The sequence below is a fragment of the Pieris rapae genome, chromosome 2 (genome assembly GCF_905147795.1).
Source record: "Pieris rapae chromosome 2, ilPieRapa1.1, whole genome shotgun sequence".
Lineage (NCBI taxonomy): Eukaryota > Metazoa > Arthropoda > Insecta > Lepidoptera > Pieridae > Pieris > Pieris rapae.
In genome coordinates this window covers 1,875,179-1,897,536 of record NC_059510.1, presented here as the reverse complement: position 1 = coordinate 1,897,536, position 22,358 = coordinate 1,875,179, and the positions used below count along the sequence as shown (strand labels likewise).

The following is a 22,358-nucleotide window of genomic DNA, read 5'->3' as shown; positions in this document are numbered from 1 at the left end:
TGATTTCTTGACTAAATAAAAAAATTAAAGACCGCCCTCGCCCCTATAGTGCATTCGTAATACTTGTAAGGCCCCAAACCACCAGGTATTTTCGATCCGAAGCCATTCCATCATATGCAGGCGTTTAATACTGGCTCTTACAGTGAAGGAAATCATCGTGAGGCAACCGGCATCAGACACAAAAAGTCGACGGCATGTCAAGCACAGAAAAATCAAATGATCACGAAACATGTTGAGATCTGAATGGCCCAGACTAAAAAGGTAGTGCTGGTATCTTTGAATAAATATAAAACACTTAATAGCTGTTTGAAATTATGGTACTTTTACGAACCAAGGGCTTGCGGTAATATAAAAAAATATAACTACAATGTCAATGTCAAAACGTATTTAATTTTGATATATGTAAATTTTAATTACCGCTTACGACTCAAAAACTTTTCCTAATAATGATATTCTTTCGAAACAGGGTTACAATGACGACTAATTATGTATAACAGCCAGCGGCGGAAAAAAAAACAAGGCGGCTCTAGACAAATAAAAACAAGTATTGAGAACAGAAATATATTTTATCTAATAACTATAATTATTGTGACAACTCCTTTTGATTTTTAATTCCGGCAGCATTTTTTTTCGTATTTGTATTATATAATTCAGTCTTTTTTTTAATTTATCTAAATATTTATCGAACTTTTAGCACCAAAACAACTTACGTATATCTTTCTACACATCCCCTGCCATTAACTTCCCAAATATTTATTTTATTATAAGAAATTACGCTTAAGAAACAAATTTCCTATATAATACCATTGTTTAAGCTAATCAAAACAAACAAACGATTTTTACTTAGATATAACATGCAGTAACCATATAAAATATTACAAAAATCATGCACATAAAAACTGACTCTTTACACGGTCAATTTATATGAAAAGAAAAGTTCTACTTTTAATTATTAATCCTGGCACAGAGAGAACTGTGTGTCACAAATCACTGTTCAAAATGAATCTGTTCCCCTCTGAGTGCTTTCCTGTGTATTTGTAGAGACATTTACCATAAGCACCTGAAAAACAGTAAAGATTTAGTTGCATGAAACCCTAACCCTAAAAGGAATATATGACCCTGATTTCATATTATGTCCGGATATTTAAATAAATGTTCATATTAATATATATACATATACTTCATATATTTCTCAATTTTTTCATCAATTTCATATATGTATATGGATTTATATAAAAAAGACAGAGTAATATTTAAAAATTAATCCTAAATTCGAACCCAGTTGTCGCATGTATAGTGCATATATACTGTTACTGGTGTGCTTTAAAAAATTTGGAAATCTGCCTTTACTACAAAAGCACACCCGAAAATCATCAGCCATCTTGTGGTAAACTAGGGCTGTTATGACGTCACATGCTTGTATATGTAGATGCTACATTACCGAAGGCAGTTTCACGAAATATTTTCAATTAAGAAAACCAACAAGGAAAATTCTCAAAGTTGGTTATTTTAACTCAAATTTACTGCTTCAATTGGGTATCTAAGGAGCGGTTTCATTATATTGAGTTTGGGAACAAAGTTATGTAATTAGACAGCGTTGCCGAAGTAATATCGTAAAGCGATCTTACATAGTATTTTTGCCAACATTAGATTGGAACATTGGTTATAAAAATAAATATCAATGAAAAGTTACCAAAACGTTGTGTTTCATATAAGATGGGCTGAAATAACCCTTTGTTTATTAACAATATTATTCTACATGACCCAAGACGCGTTGTTTAGTCATGAATATTTTTGCATATATTTTGTACGAGTCTTCGATTTAACTCAAATAAAGAATAAACAATATGTTATTATTTCCGTCCGTCCGTTAAAGAAAGAGTTTCTATGCAAGTTTCAGAATTATTTCTATCAAAACGTGAATGAAATTTGTATCATCATTCTCCAGTTACCGCGTTGAAATACGCAAAAATAGGAAATTTAGTTTTTTTTGTGTATTGGTTCTTATATATTTTTTGGGCTACGTAAATAGCGACAATTATTATTGAGTATATTCCGAATTTACTATTTCAGTACTTGAGTGATTAGAATATTAAAAAATCTTACAAAAATAACTGTTTGCAGCACACCACTTATAAGAAATCGTACATAAAAATATAAATCAACTTGGCACCTGATTTGGCGATAATAATTGGCGAGGTGCCTAGTTAACTTCTGCGTAGTACCTTTATGTTTCCCAAGCGCATTGAGGTCTAACGGCAGCGGACGGGCGCGAAGCTCAGGCGAACCGGGATCGTTTGGAATGACGTCGCTCGTAGGTCGGCGTACGCGCATGAATTCTCCACGCGCGCTCGCTTCCATACGCTCACGATCCGTGACACGCCTCGAATCCAGAAACCGGAGGCTCTTCAACTTGTATATCACGAAATATCTGGAGAAAAGATAACATGCTTTCGTTTAGAACTTATAAATAACCTAGATTATATTGTATGCAGTATCATAAAAAATACATATTTTTTGGGGTCAGTAAGTTTTTCATTCAGTAAGTCAAAAACTCCATATGCATAAAACATTTCATAAGAATCGATCGAGTCGTTTCGGAGGAGTAATCGAGCACGAGAATTTAATATATAACATTATATTTAGACATATTTTTGGGAACCAATCAACTTACTTAATCATCTACATACCAGAATAGCAATGATTTTATTTGAAAATCTCTTAAATTCCAAAACGAATTTTACACATACAGTTCCTGTGGTTTAGGATACCTTGGGTCGTTTAAATTTTAATCGTGTAATCAAGTTAACTTAGCAGACTCATTAACTGTTTATCTGTTCAACTCGGGTTAATTTAGTTTTAGATGTGTAAATGGCGTTAATAGCACATTATAGAGTGTACCCAACAAATACTACGCGAAATTTCGCGACTGTCAAATATTAGTTTTATTTATTTATCACGCCTTTTACCACGGATCTCCGCTTTCTACGATCCTGATATCTCTCTAGCTTCATCCACTTTCAAGGCATTGACCATGCATGCTCGTAGGTTACGGGAACGTTGAACTTGTCCCTTCTCTGGTTTTGGTCCAGGTACAAGAACTTTTTTTAAATTTAGGCGCGAGGAATGCGGGACTGGCTCTCAAAAACTCTGCTATTCAGAAGGGTAGCGAGTTGAGACACCCAACCCACAACAACAACCTATCACACGCCATTAAGATGGGCCCTTGGGGCTCGCCAGGTATTCTATCCAAGGGACCCAACCATCCATGACTCTACTATCCATGTTTGTCTTGTTATCCGCTTCTCATTCATTCGTTTTACGTGGCCAAACCACCTTAGCATTCCTAATATACAATATCCATCCAGATCATATAATTAAAAATTGCATTTTTGCCCGTTTGAGGTGCATATTACGAAAGACAGAGTTACAATAACAAATCTACTCTTTTGACTTCAGAGCGAACTTTACTTAAAGTCAATATAATGTCAGTTTTTGACATTTCTGAAACGTCATCAAGATTATACAGTCAAATTAGCTAGAAGACATTCCTGTGTTTGTATAATAACCCACGGGTTAACCGAAACAATAGTTTGCTTAGCCATGAGTTAATAGAAATAATCAGGAGATGCATAATCGCCTTTAAGCAAGAGGGATTTGGCTGTATTAATTATAATAGCTGTTAAACTATTAGAGATTCCGTATTATTTGTGCCAAGATATTCCTTTGGAACATATCAATTCTACTAAATATTGACATATCACGTGACATATCAATTCTACGACGTGGCGACGACATATAGGAAGCGTTCAAGTATTACATCACGCAATTTTGGAGATTCTTGACCCCCCCCCCCACATGACGCACCGTGACGATTTTCTGTACCCAATAGTAAAATGTTTCGTTACCAATAATTAAACCTAAAAGTTGCCATTTATGTGGTGTAAAGTATCGGAAAGTCGAAAATAATATTAACAATAACGCATAATTCAATCCCCGTCCCGTATCGTATCGAATTTTGAAAATGAAACTCCAGCGATCGAGACAAAAAGTTATTCACAGGTATTTGATAAGATATTTCCGTCAGATTTTCACAGAAATGCTGAAAAAAGTTGGGTGTCAAATTAATTCAAATAGGGCACGTTAACGAATTTGATGGATACATTAAATTATATAGTTCATATACGATATATATTTTGACCTCAGGATATTTTTCTTATAGGGGAGAAAGGGCAAACGACCCGCGGGATATCAAAATTGGGAAGTCATCGCAGCGCATGGTCACCCATTTTTGTGGAAGAGTTGTAGCCTTTAAGTTAGGAGCATGCGATATATAAACAATTAGAAATCGTATATTCCAGGGAAGAGAAGATAAATCATTTTATCAGAATCAAGGTCCCTCCTGTTAGGGAAAAAATTCAAACAAACGTTTAACGACTGAAATGTTTTAATCGTTTCTAACCGTGTTAAATTTAAAAATATGCTGAAAAATAGGCTGATACATACTTTTCTTATTTAAATATTGTTAACAATGTTCTAAATTATCTCAGTAATACCATTTGTTTTTCATATTTCATATATCATGTTTAAAAATATAGTAAAGCACACGTAATCACATAGAATAATCTAGAAACCCAACTTCATAAAGACGCTGTAAAACGTAATCGTTATGTGTTACGTTGTAATTTGCGTAAAAGCCTCACGTAAAAACTTGCAATACACTTTGAAATGTTCTCCTACTCACTGGCCTTGTTTGCTGCTAATAATACTGTATATATATATAGATATTATAGTTGACCTGATGAAGACAAGGCTTGTCTGTTATCGTGTTCCGCCAAGAGCGATTGGGGTTCAGTGCACAGGGAGTCCTAGTTAACCCAGCACAAAATAATCGCGCCACAGGTGATATCTATTTCGCCAGGTTATGAAAGCTATCTCTATTATATATATATAAATGTAATCTATGAATGGGCGATTAAAATGTAAAAATGAGTTAAGTTATAAAGCAAAAATCGGCTGTGTGCTATGATAAAAAGATGATTTCATAATAGGAAGTCTGCCAAACCGGTTCAAAACGCCATTTAAAATTCTGTAACTGACCGGTTATTGATTGTCTAGCAAGTTGATTCATTATTATACATACTTATATAGCTTATTTTAAGTTTAATATGCGGATGTTTTGTATATTCGCAATTTAATTAAATAGGTTACTTGAACTAAATATTGATTAAGCTTCTCGCAAAACCTTATTTCAGGGGCGGATATTACAATTTAAATTCAGTTCCGAATCAAACCAGTTTTAACAATCATTTTAAGGAACCGCTTAGCTGTTAGCACCTCTATATTAAGCTCCACTCTACTGTCACACCTGGATAGAGTCGTGTTTTTTTTTATAGAACAGGGGGCAAATGGGCTCAACTGATGTTAAGTGATACCGCCGCCCATGGACACTCTCAATGCCAGAGAGCTCGCGAGTATGTTACCGACCTTTTAAGAATTGGTACGCTCTTTATTTGAAGTAGTTATATTCGTATAGTGAAAAGTTCACGTCCATAATAATAATTTAACGTTATTAAATAATTATACAAATCGCACCTGCGAAAGTAAATCCTATCGCATTTGCACAAATTAAACTCGTTTTTAAAATTACAAATTTCGTCCGCCCAAGTATTTTCAATTTAAAAACGGCGAGCTAGCACATTTCTGAGATGGCATCGCACTTATATATTTACAATATAATCATAATTTGCACTAGTAATTTATGCAAAGTCACGGCGTCTATGTAAAATCGACATACCATTCATAACTCCATAATTTTTTGATTAGTTTTTTTTTGTTTTTTTTTTAACGTTTGTTTTGTTTAATATTTGTATGATCTCCTCGTGTATGTCATGTTTGCCTTTAAGTGTTTGTAATATTAAAAATAGTATTTTGTGTTTGATGGAAAAGTGTGCCGAGTGTTGGCAAGCTTTTATCAATGAAAAAAAAACTGTGATAATGGAAATAAATTAATAGTACTAAGCATTTATTGTTTCATTTCATTTGCAGGTGTGTTGCACTCCAAAATTCTTATGACATTCTTGATTTTGGAATCTTTTATTGACATTGTTGTGAATTGAAACTTCTTAAGTGCTCAGGGGAAATATTTTACGCAAACTTCACAAAGATTTGCAGGGTTTTTGTCGAAGAAAAGGGAGAGAGTGATTGAGACCGATAGATAGAGAGTGAGAAAGGGAGATCGAGAAAATATACACGCTATTAGTTGATGTATTCGTTTAGTAGTTACATATTAGAAGTTTCGATGGCAATTCTGTCGTATAACGTCTTGTGCAATAAATACAGATTTTTATTTATGTATATTATCAGCAGGCCGTATAATTGTACATGATCATCTATTTGGGGCTTTTACCTTAGTTATAATTAATTTACAAAGAAGTTACACTTTTGACATGTACTTTGTACGCATGCACTTTTTTTGATTCAAAGAAATACTAACATCCTTGTCCTACCCCATAGATCTATAAATTTTACCAACAGACAACAGCCTCATCTTGGTCTCCTCACAATATTATCCTTCACTGTGTTAATTGCATAAATAGAAAAAGTCAACCTCTGGTTTAAAATCGCGCGTTTACTTACGATTGAACATCAGCCCTTACTGAAGCTGTTCAAAGGAAATGCTCTTTAACATATTGTGTACTAATTAATCTTATGACTACTAAGCGTTAAGTTTTAATGAACGACCCTGGGGACTAACTGGGGTATAACAAATTATATATAGATCTATAAACGTAACGGGCTCATCTATTTAATTACTAAGATCAGCATTCACGACATTGATCGACGACGATGATTTGCTAATATTCATTTTTAGTATAATGTTCGCAAATACTGTATTGATTAACCATTAGTTATATATTATAATAAAAGCGACATACATAAGATACATATCTCCAGTGTGTCAAAAACCATTCAGAATTCCATCCAAAAAAAGCTTCTAAAACTACTACTACTATGTTTAATATATAGATTTTTATTTGCGTAGGATTCTGACAGGTATTATTTTTTGACATGTCAGAGATGGATACCTTGTTGGCCGGGCACATTTTTCAAATTCAATACGAGTCTGAACATTTGAGTCTATACACACATTTTATTTGGTAGCAAATGAATCCATTTTATTAAGTGCAGTGCTCCATTTTAAAACTGGTTTTTAACATTTTATTTTTTCTAACGAGATATGGATCGCATTATGGAGATCTATAAATAAAATTTTGTTTAAAGAATTTAGCTTTCAGGTCTGCGACCGAAGATTATCAAATTCTAATATACATTTTTCTTTTTTCATAAATTACGAAAGTTCTAAATAGAATTAGTAATTTTAGATAACATCGCAGATCTGACATAAGATTTAAAAGCTTTTTACGCATTAAATACTTATACTAACTTATAGCTATAAGTAGCTTTAGAGTATATTTGAACGAGATTATCTCTTGTGTATCTCTCTTTAGTCTTAAATAATCGATTATGTCGCAGCAAACTCAAGCGGTTCAATAAACATGATATTCAGCCATTAGATGAAAAAGCTAGGTAAATAACTTGAATCGATGACGTTACATTACTTGCTTATATTGTTCATTTCAATTTAGTTCCACTTTCTGCCATTCTACTCCAAACTATAACTATAAAGCGTCGGCAAATAGTGAAGTTTGTATATATAATTTTAGATAGCTGTAGGATTACGAAATAAATAAATAATTCTTCTTTATTATACTGTAATATGATGTTTTACCTGTATCTTTGGTAGTCTGACTCATCTTTCTCTAGATCCGAGAGCTGGTTTGGGCAGGCTTTATTGCTTAGTAGACTGAGGTATGTCAGCTCCGGAAATGCATCACACAACTTGCTGACTAGATCCTCTAGATTGGTTATCTGTAAAAAAGTAAATAATTTACAAACTCTAAAGTTTTACGAGTTAGGAATTAAAACCTATTTCAAGTTATGGTAGCGTTGCAAAATATATGGTATTTTGATAACATATATTTAAATTCACTATATGTTATTCGTGTATATGCAGTAGTAAAAAAGCCTTTTTATTTCTGGCAAAAGATCAGAGTAAACTGTAGCATATTCCGTGGCACAGCAAACAAAACGATTCGTAGAAATAAAACTTAGCGGTTTAGGGAATAGATTAATAATAAAACCTTTTTTAATAAAAACATGAATTTAACACATTATTTTTATTTTTAACAATACTAGACAACGAGACCACATCAGGTTGACAGGGTAGAAACTTGAAAGTCTCGATACCTCAATAGATTTTTCTTCTAGTTGCTCATTCGTATGGTGAAGGAAAATATCGTGAGGAAACCGGCATGTCTTAAGACAAAGTCGTGTGGGAACAGAAGGCTTGCGTAGGAAAAAACAAATGACTACAAACATTTCCAAGCCCAATAGAGTCTAGTCAAGTTGTTTAAATTTGTACTTAATTCGCGCATCCATCAAAATGTTTTACTTATAACGTTTATAAGACACACATGATTACATGATGTAAACCAGTAATAGAAAACTTTCTAAAACATTACATAAGCACACGCGAATTAACTATTTAAAATTGCTAATACTTGATTTGTTAGCACACTTTTGCTAACTATAATTTTAATTAAATGCTTATAAATTTTGATACTATATACGCAATGCGTTTCTTAGATCGAAGTAGTTGCAAAATATATGCTTTTTGCTTATGCTTATAAAATTAATTAATGAACTGTTGGATGTTGATGTAAATATCTCTTGATTATCTCTGCCATAAAGATGTGGAATAACGGAACGCTTTTCGATTCCATACGACAGAAAGGAATCCTTTACAGGGTCTTATACCGCATTTACATTCAGCCGTAGTGAGCAGGGAAGTGGGCAGGCCGAGTGTGAAAACGCGATACTTACTTGTTGCATAGCTATTTGGTATTTTATCCATACATTGTGACACGACCTTTAAGCTATTCTCAAATTCACTTAAACTCATCAAAATCGGTTCACACAAAATCGGTTCGGAAAGATTCGATCGTCTTGATCGTGGCATGTTAATGATATATCGGCATCATAATAATAGAAACTCGAAGTAAACAAATCAACCGATTAACTTCAAAACTTCTACTTGTCATATTTTCAATTATACTTAACCATAGACAACATAACGATTAGCTGTCAGTTGCGTTTTGTTTTACCATTTATATCAAACGAACGGGTAGAATACATTTTTGGTTACGTGCCACGGTAACACGATAAAAAGAACCTGCCACCAATTTTTAGCCAGGCTCAGGCGTTTTTGAGTTATAATTACTGTGTCTAACAATTTCTTTTATATACAAGATGTAATGAACTTTGAAAAATTACTAAAAATAAAGATCGTGAGGTCTTGAACCAGAATATCGACGTAATTGATTCTATGACATCAAACAAGGCTGATCACCAACTTGTCTACAAAGAAACATAAATGAACGACGCAGATCTCTGTCTGCATTCCCCCATTTCCCTTTGATTCAAACTCTTCAGTGCTTGAAGATAATATTAATTACCTCATTATTGTTCAAAGACAGTGTCTTCAAGAATGGCAGGAAGGGAAAGTTAACTGTATCGGCTAGTTTGTTATTGTCCAGAATAAGTTCTTCTAATCTTGTGAATTTTTCTAGCCCCTTCAATGTTTCTATACTGTTGTAACTGAAACAGAATTTGCTATTAAATATATGTATATATTATATATCCTTACAATATCTTAATCAATGCATAAACAGAACATGCCTACGCAAAGGTTCAATGCCGTAATCAGTAGATTACAGGTCGTGTACCGTAATTATTGGCATATGGAGTTGTATTAATAAAACTACTATAAACCTTAATTAGTAAATGTAAAGGATAAAATGGATAGTAGCTACTGGCCATAAATAGTGTTACATAAAACTTTTCTTTTCTTCAACGTTTTATTTATTTTGAATTTGGAACACGTATGTTATTTCAAAAAGTTTTTTGTATTTTGCGCCATTTCACATATTTTTTCGAGTTCATAGTCAAATTACAATATGGAATGGGGTCTTAAAGTTTTCTTTAAGACTATTTTTAGGATTGCTGATCGCCATGCACAAAGTGGTTATGGAGCCGTCGGTCATATAACAGACACTTCAAATGCTTGCTTTCAGCCGGATGTAAAAAATCTTATCGCGAGAAATGAATTCCCGCCAGGACTCTGTCGTGGATTATAAATAAAAACCTGAAGCTCGCTTATCGTCGATATACATGCCCTAAATCAATGTTTACAATTAAAGAGAGTGGATCGATTAAAACGCCTTCGTTCTCGATACGCAGATGAAAAGCACAGAAATATCGTCATTCCCAAGGGAAATGTTTTCACAATTTTCAGCAAAATTACAAGGTGTACACTCACGATTCTAAAGCGGTCAAAATTCTAAAACCAACGTTCTGGACTTTATAAAAGCCGAAGACTGGCCCATAGGATAACGTATAACAAGAATACTTAATAATTATTGAATGATAAGGAGGATGGCAATGGAATTTCCCTCAGTCTTGTCACATTTAAGCGTATTTACACTAGAGTGATAAGGACAGAACATTTAGTTGTAACTATTTCTGGTATATAGAACTTTGATAAGAGGATAAAAAGGACTAAAAGGACTATTCACCCCAAAATAGCCATTTTGCTTTTTTGAGAATTTTTTTGAAAGTTTTCGTTTATGAGTAACAAAAATAAACGATGTAACATTGAATAGAGATTGCAATTCTCGATTTCAATGTGGAGTTGTATTCTCTAAGTTTCCATGATGCCTCAGTGATACAATGTAATTAAATACATACAGTCAAAATCTGTTATAACGACATCTAAGGTCTACTAATATTTTGTCTTAAAAACAGACAATAGAATTCAGCCGGGACTTTTGATTTTGGTTATTATAACCGGTATGTCGTTTAAACCATGACTTTAGCTCAGGGTCAATTCCTGTCTATGACTATTTTTTTAAAATTCATTCAGTCATATTTAGTATTACTGACCTATTCTTGCCCATATGGTGAGAGGGAGGTGTAACAATGTAATAGATTCTTGTGCCAGTTTTGTGATTATTCCGGTGATGGATCAAATTATAGGGACTATTGACAGTAATTTTATTTTATTTCGTGATTTTATGAAATTATTATTAAAATGGATACTCGATATTGTATATTCTTCGATAATTAAAAGCAAATATGATATATACCTTAAGTCTAAATAGTTGACTTTGGCGCCATACATGTTCCATAGAGCTGGTGGGATTTTTTGACAGTCTTGACCACAGTAACTTAACTGTAACAGAACACATAAAATAAACTATGGTATTTAGCCGATGATTCGATATTACGAGAACCTTTGTTGTGGTATATTCGACAAATGTACTCAAATACCTATAATTTAAACATATTTAAAAATATACCTATTATTTAAAATATGTTTAAATTATAGGTAATAACATAGACAACGCTAATATAATTAAGTTTTTTTGTAAAGTTCAAGTGAAATATGTGCTAAATATTTTTTGTATAGTGACTTTCAACCCTTTAATCATGCGTGCTAAACAGGCTGTCAAATGGTTATTGTATGTCAAAATCCAATACATTTTTTGACACAAACGCTTACTTAGCTCTCGACTTTATCTTTCTTAGAACCAAAATAGCATCAGATAGAGACGTCTGATCATGTCGTGTCACTTATAGAATAAAAAAATACCTATAAGAGCACCCACATATCATAATTCTTCTACCAATAATAAAAGTATAATTCAAATATGAACGATTTTCCAATAAATAAGTCTAGACGAAGTTTATTTCTGTAACAATTGTATTGAAATTGTAAATATTCAATGATTCCAACTCCTACTTTGTGTGATAAATTGGTCCGCATTTTACACTTCATTCAAAATATATTTTCATAAACTACGAATAAAACGTAGACTGACCAATGTATCATAAAAAATACTTGAGGAATATATTATTACCACCCTTAACATGCATTCCAGACTTAGCGCTAAGCATCACTCGCTTATATCAAATCCAATTTGTGTACTGTAAGCTCCTTGTAGAAATTTTGCCATTGCAACCTGGCCCTTAGATTTGAGTCCTATCGAGTCTAGCTATACAGGACTACAGTTTAGCAAAGTACCTACTTTACGTAGAGGTACGTTACTCTGCATCTTCTACCGTATTTACCAGTGTTCAGATGAGTTATTCGGATTAAATCATGCAGCTGAGTTTCATCTTCGGACGTATCAGTAGTAGTATCAGTAACTATCACCTCGACGGCCGTCGTTCCACAAGTGAGCGTTTTCAAGGCCACTATGTGAAACTCGTTGCCCACTGAAGTATTTCTGGACCAATTCGACTTAGGGCCTTTCAAGAAAACGCAATCGCGAGCCCTTTGGCATTGAGAATGTCCATGGGCGGCGGTATCACTTAACATCAGATGAGCCTTTGCGTTTGCTCTAGAAAAAAAAACCATGATATTAAATTTAATACAAAATTATCTATGAAAGCTACCCACTACCTATTCCAATATAAATTTGTATATTGTAAAATAACCGTCATTTTTCTTTCGAAAACTTAAAATTTTCCCATTTCCACTGTTCGTAAACCAATAAAGCTAGGGATGGCTTGACGTTAACTACGTTATAAAACTTGTCAAACTCCGCGAAAGACAGTTTGACAGCGGTGTTATAAGTGATATGTGATGGAGTGTTTCAATATATTTTTATAGACTTAGATAATAAACCAATAGAAACAACGTTTCTGGTTTAATCATACGCAAAGAGTATTGTTAGTGACGAGAGTCAAAAATACGAAGTTTAATTTTATATGAACATATAAGATAATCATTTATTTCCAACGCAAATATAGAGTACACAATATTCTTCACCTACATAATAATGATAAAAACTGTTTCCTCGCTCCACAATAGCTCAGTATCGCAATACAGCGAGAAAATTCTACCAGCATTAAAGGCAAACTCTTGGGGCTCACAGAAAAAAATAAAGTAAACGCCTGGAAGATATTATCGGTGGTCCAAGAGCTGGTGTTCTCCTCGTTTAAGGAATAAGTATCACCATACAGGGAGGAAATTCTGCCGGCATTAAAGGTACAGTGCCACAGAGACCAAACCATTTTTTTTCTATCTGTAATATCTATATATTATCTATTTAATTCTATCTATAATAATAATAATAAGCGTAAACTCTGTGATAAAATGAGATGTCACGATGTGTCAGAAAGAGAGGAGTTATAATGGTGTAATTACACTGATTTATTTTTATGAAAACACTCTTGTTTGTAATTGAACAATCAATAACCGTATGTATTAAAGCCATTATGTTAAAATGTGCACAAAATGCATTAATATCAAAGGGTTCAAAAATATTCAGTCTATACCCGGGAGTAATGTAAATGTAAGAGACGTGGTAAACCCCACAAAATCAATTAAAGTGGAATTTAACCGGTCACATTGTCGTGCGGTGCGGTGTGGTGGCCGCTCAAAAAGACCCTTACTTGGAATGGGAAGAGCGGACGCCCACCTGAAACTTTGCATAATGAAATAAAAGAGATAGCGGGGAATATTGGAAAATAGAAGGGAGAATGATAAATGAAAGAAATTTAAGGAGGCTTTCACTCCGTCATAAATATTAAGAAATATAATAGATGGAATGACCCAGTGGAAAGAAAAGAGAGAGGCAACAAAACCCTGGAAAGATGAAATAACAGAGATAGATAGATTGGAAGAATTTGGAGGAGGGCTTCACTCCGTGATGTACTAATATAATACCAAAAACTGAATGTAATCCTTATTATGGTACTCGAATATAGGCTGTATATAATATATTTTATTTATCTCTTTTGTGAAGAATATCGCTGTAAAATGCGTAATATGAAGATTGTAAGAAACACAATATGTATTCTTAATCCCTATATTACCAGTCGTAACTCAGGATAGACACCATAAGTTGGACGCATCAAATTTAACCATTTTGTCTCCAGTAACTATAGCTGAGTTACTTGCAGTAAGGTAAACATCTTTTCACGCGCAAACTTCAGACAAAATTTTGCTAAATGCCGACTTTTGCATTTTTATTTCAGGGCGGTATGGATTTAGCAGGAAATTATATATTGACACAGCCAATTTTATTATCATTCCTTTATTATTAGTTTTTGGATTGATTTCTGGGGGTAGGCCTTCTCTATCTTCCTCCAGTCGAACAGGCCAATACTGGCCTCTCTCCACAAGCACATCAGCCAATTTTTTATTACATAGTGGCGGATTTACAAATTTTCAAGATATTGTTGTTGTTAGGAGGAGGATACATTTTCTGCCATTTCGCTTTTTTCACTCATACAATTCGGAGGCGTACTAACTGCTATACTCTAGAATATGGAAGTCTGCTACTCCGAATATACAATGACAAGTGAGAGGGGAAAGTCGTAAGCAGACAACAATTCTATCTCTAAAACATCAAAAATCGTCATGCAGAAATCTTTTCATTTCTATGAAGTAGCAAAAAATATTCGGTAACCAAATGCCACTCAAGTCTGCAGTCTACTCAGTCTGCTGGTAAAACTTTTATATACGCGTATTGGTGTCACGAATTTCCCTACTGTGATTTGTACTCTGTCGTTATATCGTGTCTTATAACGGCGTTATCTTTATCGCGGGTCACTTTATCGGTTTTATGTTTGCATTTATTTGCCGAGGACTTCATTACACGTATATGAAATTGCTCTTTGTACAACGTCGCAATAACATATATCTGTATATATTTGTTTGCATGCTAGGATTTGATACGGTTTAAGTAAGGCTCAGAGTCAATAATAAGCACTCGAATCAATACGTATGTGACATATAGACGTACTTCGCACTAAAAAAATCGTATACGATCGAGTCGATACAATTACTATGTAACTATGTTTCTGTGCTCTATTCTGTGCTCGACACATCTCGATTTTGGGGCACAGAAATAAATACCCATTTGTTAGGAAGCACGATTTCAGTATTCGCATGAAGCCACATATAGTGAGTTCAATATCAAAACTGTCGCGAAATTGTCTAACATTTCCATCAATATGAATGAAACAGATATGAAGGGTCCTTTGTCTCGCCACAAATTCCATAGACACAGAAAGGAGGTTCATATAGGAAGCCACAAATTCCTGAAACTCAATAGTTTACAATTGTAATCGACAAGGGTTGTTATGAACTTAAGTGGGAAATACTGTACTGGTTTGCAGTCTTGTACATATGTTGTCAAAGAATATGACAAGCTTGCAATCTTGTGAATTATCTATTGAGGGATTTGAATAAACGTTTTATGAGTTCTTGTGAGCAGGCTTAAACGATTACAATTTGCTTAGCAGCTTAAAATTCAGAAGTCTTAAAGTCTAGAAGTATTATGAATACATTAACCCTAATAAATCATTTATTCTGACAGAGAGACTTTTGAGTTTTTGACACGTCCAATTTTACTCAGTAATTATGTTAACAGCTGATTTATATTTAGTCCATACGAAACTTCATCTTTAAATAAGTTAGTGTTTTGGGTTACTAAATTCAATTACAAAAGGGTAAATAAATTATATTAGTACTGCGTTATGTAAAACCCAATGTTTCTATAAAGAAGGCATGTAGATAATATCTGAGGGATTTCGAAACATATGAACTCAAAGGTAAGGCAGTCCCAATAGAGTGCACAACATTTTACATAGGACAAAAGAATTGGATTTTTATCCAATTATATAATATACATAACAAGGAAACACAATTTTTTGTGTTTCCTTGTTATTTCTTCTAGTGATATCTTTATCATATGAACTATATCAACTATTTATCTATTTAGACCACTGAAAAGAGGTCCCCTCAAAACTTACTCTCTACGTACCCGCTAAACTCTAAAATACTAGCATTATACTTGCAACGATATCTAACGCACTTTCGAAAAGAGATAACAAAATACTTTTGATAACTCTTTTTTAAAGTGTTTCTCTTAAAGTTTACTCGGTCATAAATATCCGATATTTGACTTCGGGTTATCGTGACAAATCAATAAGTAATTAATTATTATTCAGATAAAGTCATATTACATACTGCCACTTAAATTGTATCGTAAAACCCAAATTTTGTAAACAAGTTTAATAATATATTAAGTTTATATAATTTTTTTGTTCTATAAGGTCCTTGTTTTTGACCTTTTCAAAAGGTCACCTAGCCTTGGATTACTTTATGTTACAAAGAAATGTGTAGTACAAGTACAATAAAAACATTGATAAGTGTACATTGCTCTAATTAAAGTGACCCAAGCCATTCTGCTAGTTAATGTAGCAAAATGGGTTAAGTGAAACTGTTAGCTAAACTCAATACATTATCTAAATTAATACTTTCTGTTACACCTAGCGTTGAGATCATGTAGTCGTGATGTATTAAACTAGAATCAAGGTAATTATATATATAGTGCTAGCCACGTCTTACTAGGCCTAAATAACTAACTAGTGATTTATTAAATAATTATACAAAAACCTATAAGGAATATGATTTTTTTTCTGTGTACGTCGATTTATATTACAATTACTGATTCAAAACTGAATTAGTACCAAAATAAAAATTGACACAATATTTTACAGATGTGTGGGTGTGTGTACAATGAATATTAATTAGACGCGTTATTAAAATTATTCTTTGCTTCTACCCACCGATTGTAGGAACCTGTTATTAACGACTGTTTCATTAATAGTGAACTTCGATACAATCGTATGTTTATGTTGCAATAAAATATAGATAGACAGCAATAATAATTATTGCTGATTAATTAATTCGATTAATTGAACTGTCTGTGTTAAATATTTCTATCGTATACTCGTATGCGAAATAACATAGCAAGTTTTATGGTTACGCGGATACTGCATACAAATGTTCTGATTTGTTAAATTCAGAGTAGAACTACAGAGGATTAGATACAAGATCTTGAGTCTCCGATAGATGTGTTCAACACTACCGTCTCTTCTACGGCAGTAATTCTAATTCGTTGTTTTTTGCCATATTAATTACATTGTGTCATGAAGGAATCACTTGGGGTCGCGTATTCAGAGGCGGAGAAAAAATTCCTGATTCCTGAAATTAATGATATACGCCCATGTATTTTTTATCGAATTGCCAAAATAAATTAATGTGCAGCTTGCAGTAACGGGATAAACGAACGATATATTGTAGTATCGTAATCTAAACCAAAAAATACAGCGAAGGAAAATATTTATTTGCTAGATTTCCGGTTGCAAGGGCCATTAAGCTGGTTGCCCAGCCTTTGAACGATCTGTCATTGATAGTAAAGCCATACAAAGACAATAAAAGAGCTCCTAATACCCTATTGTTAAGTATTGAACAGATAATTATGTCATAAATTATAGGCTCCACTAGACAGTAATGTGTGTAGTATGGAATGAAAAATACGGTTGAAATATTAAATTTTGTACCAGAACTATTCTTTGCCTCGTCTGTTGAATTTTTTCACATCTAATGAATTTTTTTCAAAATCTATGAAGTATGAATATTTGAAGTTGCGCAATTTTCTTTCACTTTTGTGGCTACATTACCGAGAAAATAAAAAAAAATAAAAAATATATATATTGATTAGTGATTTTACTTTATGTTATGAATCGAAAGGAAATGAGTATTCCGGAGAATAAATAATATATTCGTTAAAAATTAATTGTCATACATAAGGTAATCTATAATTCCTATTATATATTAACTCCATTGTCTCGTCAACATGATGTTGTGTTTGGCCTGAATTTATATTTTTTTCGACATTTGGCGTTTGCATTGAAAAATTAGAAGCATTTAAATACTTAAAATTTCTTTATTTTGACGTTCATAAGTGTACATTATGTTACCAACATGAATAAATGATTTTTGATTTGTATTAACATGAAAACCTATTCCATCTATCATCGATTTCCTTACACATTTCACGACACTACCTGCGGAAATCGTCACTCCTTGTAAAAAGGCTTTTATCTCAGAGAGTTGAATAGAACACAATGATCTCATTAAAGAGATGTATTTAGACATAATCTTATTAAGCCGATTGTCTACGACAGTAAATAAGAATTTCCTTTCAGTATTCATAATTATGTTTTATTTCTATTGATTGAAATAAAAAGAGATACATTTGTAGTGTTATTTATGGATTTTAAACAAAACCATCACTATGTTATCAATAAGGAATATTCAAATATATTTTTTACTTCATCCAAAAATATTGCCTCAGAAAAAAATCCATAAACACTCGCCTTGTATCCTATATCCGTGATAAAACTTCTTAGATACATTGATACATGCAGCATTCTTTAAATAATAATAATTACAATTAGTTAATATACACTGAATTTAATGAACAATTCTTTATTTTAATTACCCCAACACAAGTGTCTCTGACTACTTACGGGGGGTGTCTCATACTCACTTATTAATGTAAAAATTTGAGAAACAATAAAAAAATTATTATTATTTATTATTAAAATTCTCAGTATTTTTGTAAGAAGTTAATAAGTCTTTACCTGATAATATTGGATATTTCCCTGCCCCTCCATCACAATACTAACAAATGAGATTCGGCACACATCATCACTAATAATAAAAGTTTTCAACTGCAAAATGTATGTATGTTTATATGTATATTGTGGCCTTTTTAATCTTTTCAATATACTCCAGTTACTTATTATAACCATTAATTTTATTATTGCTAATGGACAAAGATAACTTTCAAGCAAAGTAAATAATAAAATACTCATATTAAATATTGCTATTTGATTCTCAACAAAAATATTCCTTATATAAGAGAATATTAGTGAAAACAACACAAACATTTTAATATTTGTATAACAAACGACGCGGATATCTTGTACTGATACAAAAAAATAACAACATAGACATTGTAAGTCCATAATTTAATAAAAAAACAGAGAGGTTTTATAATGAGATAATAGTATGGCGGCGGGTTAAAAAGGAATACATAACTATTAAACTATGTCCAGCAGCAAATGCATTATTAGAATCAAACATTAAGAAGTAAATTATGAAACAAAATTATAAATTAAAAGAGCAGATATGTAGACTGCTAGCCGATCAGACTATTAAATCCTATTTATATAGGTCAACAGCATAAATGTCCAGTAATTGGTTCCTGCACTGGATCTGAGAAGAGTGTTGAGCAGTATCCATTAGTGCTCAATAAAAAGAGAATAAAGTATGTCTTGATATTTGCAATGAAAGTTAATTTTTATAGTATGTTCTGAAAACAGAAAATTTTTCACCTTTTGGGAATATGTTTATGGTTATAAACAATAAAAATCATATTTATATACTCAAATCTCATTTAAGGTTTATGATATAATGCAACTATAATAGGACTGTGGGTGCCAATTATAACTGGTTAATACAGTATACAGTATAATTTTCAAACTGAATTTGAGAAGAAAATAAAACTGTACTAATAACTCTAAATCAAGTTATCTCCTCTCTGTTTATAGTAAGCTAAGGTTCTTCAATCCAGAACTAATAATTGTTTTATTAGTTGGTTTTATATCACAAAGTTTTTTGCAAAAATGTATATACAATCTCTTTAATTTTATTCCCTTTGTGTTACTAATTAATTATATTTTCAAGGTCCATTATCCTGAGAGCTGCTTATATAAATATAATCTATATACATTTTTTTATAATGTTCAATGGTTTTTAGTATGTACATTGTACAGAGAGAACTGTTGTTGGATTTAAGATCACGGTGCTAAGCTGGCAGTATGCTGTGAATCTCAGCATACTATTAGACTATGTCTAATAATAATCAATAGTCTGATAGTAATTATCTTGAAACTTAAAAAAAAGTAAATTAAAAGTATATAATTTCTGTGTAAGTATATATAGATTGAAACCAAATAATAACTATACTATATTATTAGTATCCCTAACCACTATGCTGGTTTTCTTTATGCATAGCCTTTTTTATATTAATTTTTTGATAGAAGCTGAGAACTCAGGTTGTTCAATATTTCTCTCAAGTACTTCAATTGTTGTTGATAACAAGTCTTACAAAATTATTTATACAAGTTTTATTGATAAAATATTACTTTAAAGAAAGTAATTTTTTATAATTATTATTTTAAACTGCATTTTAATAATAAAAATTATATTCAATAGAAATTTAAATTTTTTTTAAGAATCTCAATAATCTTAAGAGTGGACTTGAGACTGTTACTTAAATTGTAAATACCTTTAATAAACATATTATACACCAAGATAGTTATAGTTATTAATATATCATATTTCTTTTTTTAATATATTTTACAAAAGAAACTTGGACTCACCCGATTGTTTTTAAATGATAATGCAAAGTTGTTAATATGTGATCCTTCCATAGCGATAAAAAAGTATGCTGTTTATTTAAAGTGCTTTACCAATATTAAATGAATTGTTTTTCACCTAATAATAACAAACTTAACCCCATACCAACACGAGAACTCTTGTGAAACTTTATGCAAAATGCAAATTTTAACGGCGAGTATGATTCCAACTCAAAACAAAGTAAAACTTATTTTTAAATGTCAATTGATTGTAAACTTGCTGAAATTTGACATTGACAGCTACGGAAACCAATTAACCAAAAAAAAAATACTTATCAGATCACAGACGTCACTGTTATAAATTTTTGAAGCTAATAATAATAATAATTGGTAATGTTTTATTAATATTTTTTAAGTACATAGTTAACGACAATTATTTTGGAATTACTCATTGCCTGTGTAAGTTAATTTTCAATCGATGTTAATTTGTTAGAAGTATACATACAAAGATCTCTCCTCTCTTTATAATACTAATACAAATAAAACTAGTCTTTTAAAGTTATATGATTATATTAAAAGTTGTAATAGATAAACAAACATAATTATTTGTAAACCTATTTTAAATGAAGACGATGAACAGTAACAATCTTTAATGACTGCTTCGTTATAATACATTTTCAAATCTTCTACTATTTCTTCGACGAATTTATCTTGATCAACAACCTGAAAATTTTCTCTATTATTTAAACTATTATCTGGTTCATTTGTAGGATGAACGATAATGTTAAAGTTATCATCAGATTTCGTTTTATCTCTGTGTCTTCTTGTACTTTTGGGAGACTCATCATATTCGTAATAAACATAATCTCTGTCGTTTTCTACACTACTATCAATTTCTTCGGATGCAGGCTTTTTGTGTTTTCTATTTTTATGATGTTTGGGTAGTTTTAAATCACTTATTGCATCCGGATGATAGTAAAAGTTTGTATAGTCTATTACGGTTCCGACAAAGTAGGGTGAATATGTAATATAAAAAGGATATGTTATTGGAGGGACTGTTGAAGTGGATCTGGTGCATTCGTTAGGATTATTAGAATTTTGATCATCTTGTTTTTTGAAACCTAGAGTGTGTTTGGTGTGCTTATGTACAGATGTATGAGAGTGCTCGACACCGTTGATACACGTGCATGGTTTTGATGAACGTGGATATTTAGTAGTCATGTCTATTTTATGTAATTTCTCGGAAAGACTTCGTAACTCGAGTACTCTCTCACTTGTATAATTTGATCTACATTTAGACACTTCTTGTTCGTTAGTTTCTTCTGTGAATGTGGTTTCGTCTATTCTCTTCATGTGCTTTTCAAAATCTAACTTCTTTTCCATGTTAGATTGTATTCTATCTATCGGCCATCGCTGTTGTAGTTCAAGTATTGGTGTAGGAACATATCGTTTGCTGCTAATTTGTACTGGGGACGGTGTCGAATTTCTTTCAAATATTTGTTGCTTTATTGATAGCATTTCATCTGACAGCATTTTATCGAATATATTTGATTTTAAGTTTTTCAAGTTGCTGATTTGGAGCTTGGAAACTTCAAATAACATTTTCGAAGGTAATGTCGCTGTGTTCATATCTGACTTTGTTGAAACTGAAACATTGTGACACTACTAAGTATTTATTTCGCAAAATAACTAAAATATATAACTTAATTTTATAATTATATAATAATATTACTTTATTTTTCGCAGTGCTCAACGCTGCTCTCGTGACGTTTATGCAACTTAATTGAAATCGCTTCAGTGGTTTAAGTATAAAAATCCAATACTGTATAATATTTAATTACCATTGTGATTAGGTTCTCCTTCATGTCCATAATTGTACACCGCAGCAGTCGTAGATTTAAAATTAATTTTAATTAAAATTATAATGAAAAACACAATAAACATAA

The 22,358-nt window shown here is 32.1% G+C and overlaps 2 protein-coding genes across 2 annotated transcripts; both read right to left on the bottom strand.

The window, feature by feature from the left end:
- Positions 1 to 573: 573 nt before the first annotated feature.
- Positions 574 to 20,658, bottom strand: LOC111002196 (leucine-rich melanocyte differentiation-associated protein). Its single transcript, XM_022272331.2, has 6 exons — positions 20,437 to 20,658; positions 11,268 to 11,353; positions 9,579 to 9,720; positions 7,793 to 7,932; positions 2,226 to 2,431; positions 574 to 1,060 (listed from the first exon to the last, which is right to left on the bottom strand). Exons 1-6 carry the CDS (start codon positions 20,485 to 20,487, stop codon positions 981 to 983), a joined length of 705 nt encoding a protein of 234 aa, XP_022128023.1. The 5' UTR covers positions 20,488 to 20,658; the 3' UTR covers positions 574 to 980.
- Positions 20,659 to 20,673: 15 nt separating this feature from the next.
- On the bottom strand, positions 20,674 to 22,345 carry LOC111002194. The gene is made up of 3 exons (XM_045632531.1): positions 22,254 to 22,345; positions 21,011 to 22,058; positions 20,674 to 20,692 (listed from the first exon to the last, which is right to left on the bottom strand). The coding sequence occupies exons 2-3, from the start codon at positions 22,039 to 22,041 to the stop codon at positions 20,674 to 20,676; spliced, it is 1,050 nt and encodes a 349-aa protein (XP_045488487.1). The 5' UTR covers positions 22,042 to 22,058; positions 22,254 to 22,345.
- Between the last annotated feature and the right edge of the window lie 13 nt (positions 22,346 to 22,358).

What these genes read in the sequence shown, in the direction of transcription:
- LOC111002194 (XM_045632531.1), bottom strand. Translation starts at nt 22,041, where the DNA reads ATGAACACAGCGACATTACCTTCGAAAATGTTATTTGAAGTTTCCAAG.
- LOC111002196 (XM_022272331.2), bottom strand. Translation starts at nt 20,487, where the DNA reads ATGGAAGGATCACATATTAACAACTTTGCATTATCATTTAAAAACAAT. An exon ending in TATCATTTAAAAACAATCGG is followed by an intron (nt 11,354 to 20,436) that starts GTGAGTCCAAGT and finishes GTTCTGTTACAG; the next exon opens with TTAAGTTACTGTGGTCAAGA. An exon ending in TGTCTTTGAACAATAATGAG is followed by an intron (nt 7,933 to 9,578) that starts GTAATTAATATT and finishes ACTTTTTTACAG; the next exon opens with ATAACCAATCTAGAGGATCT.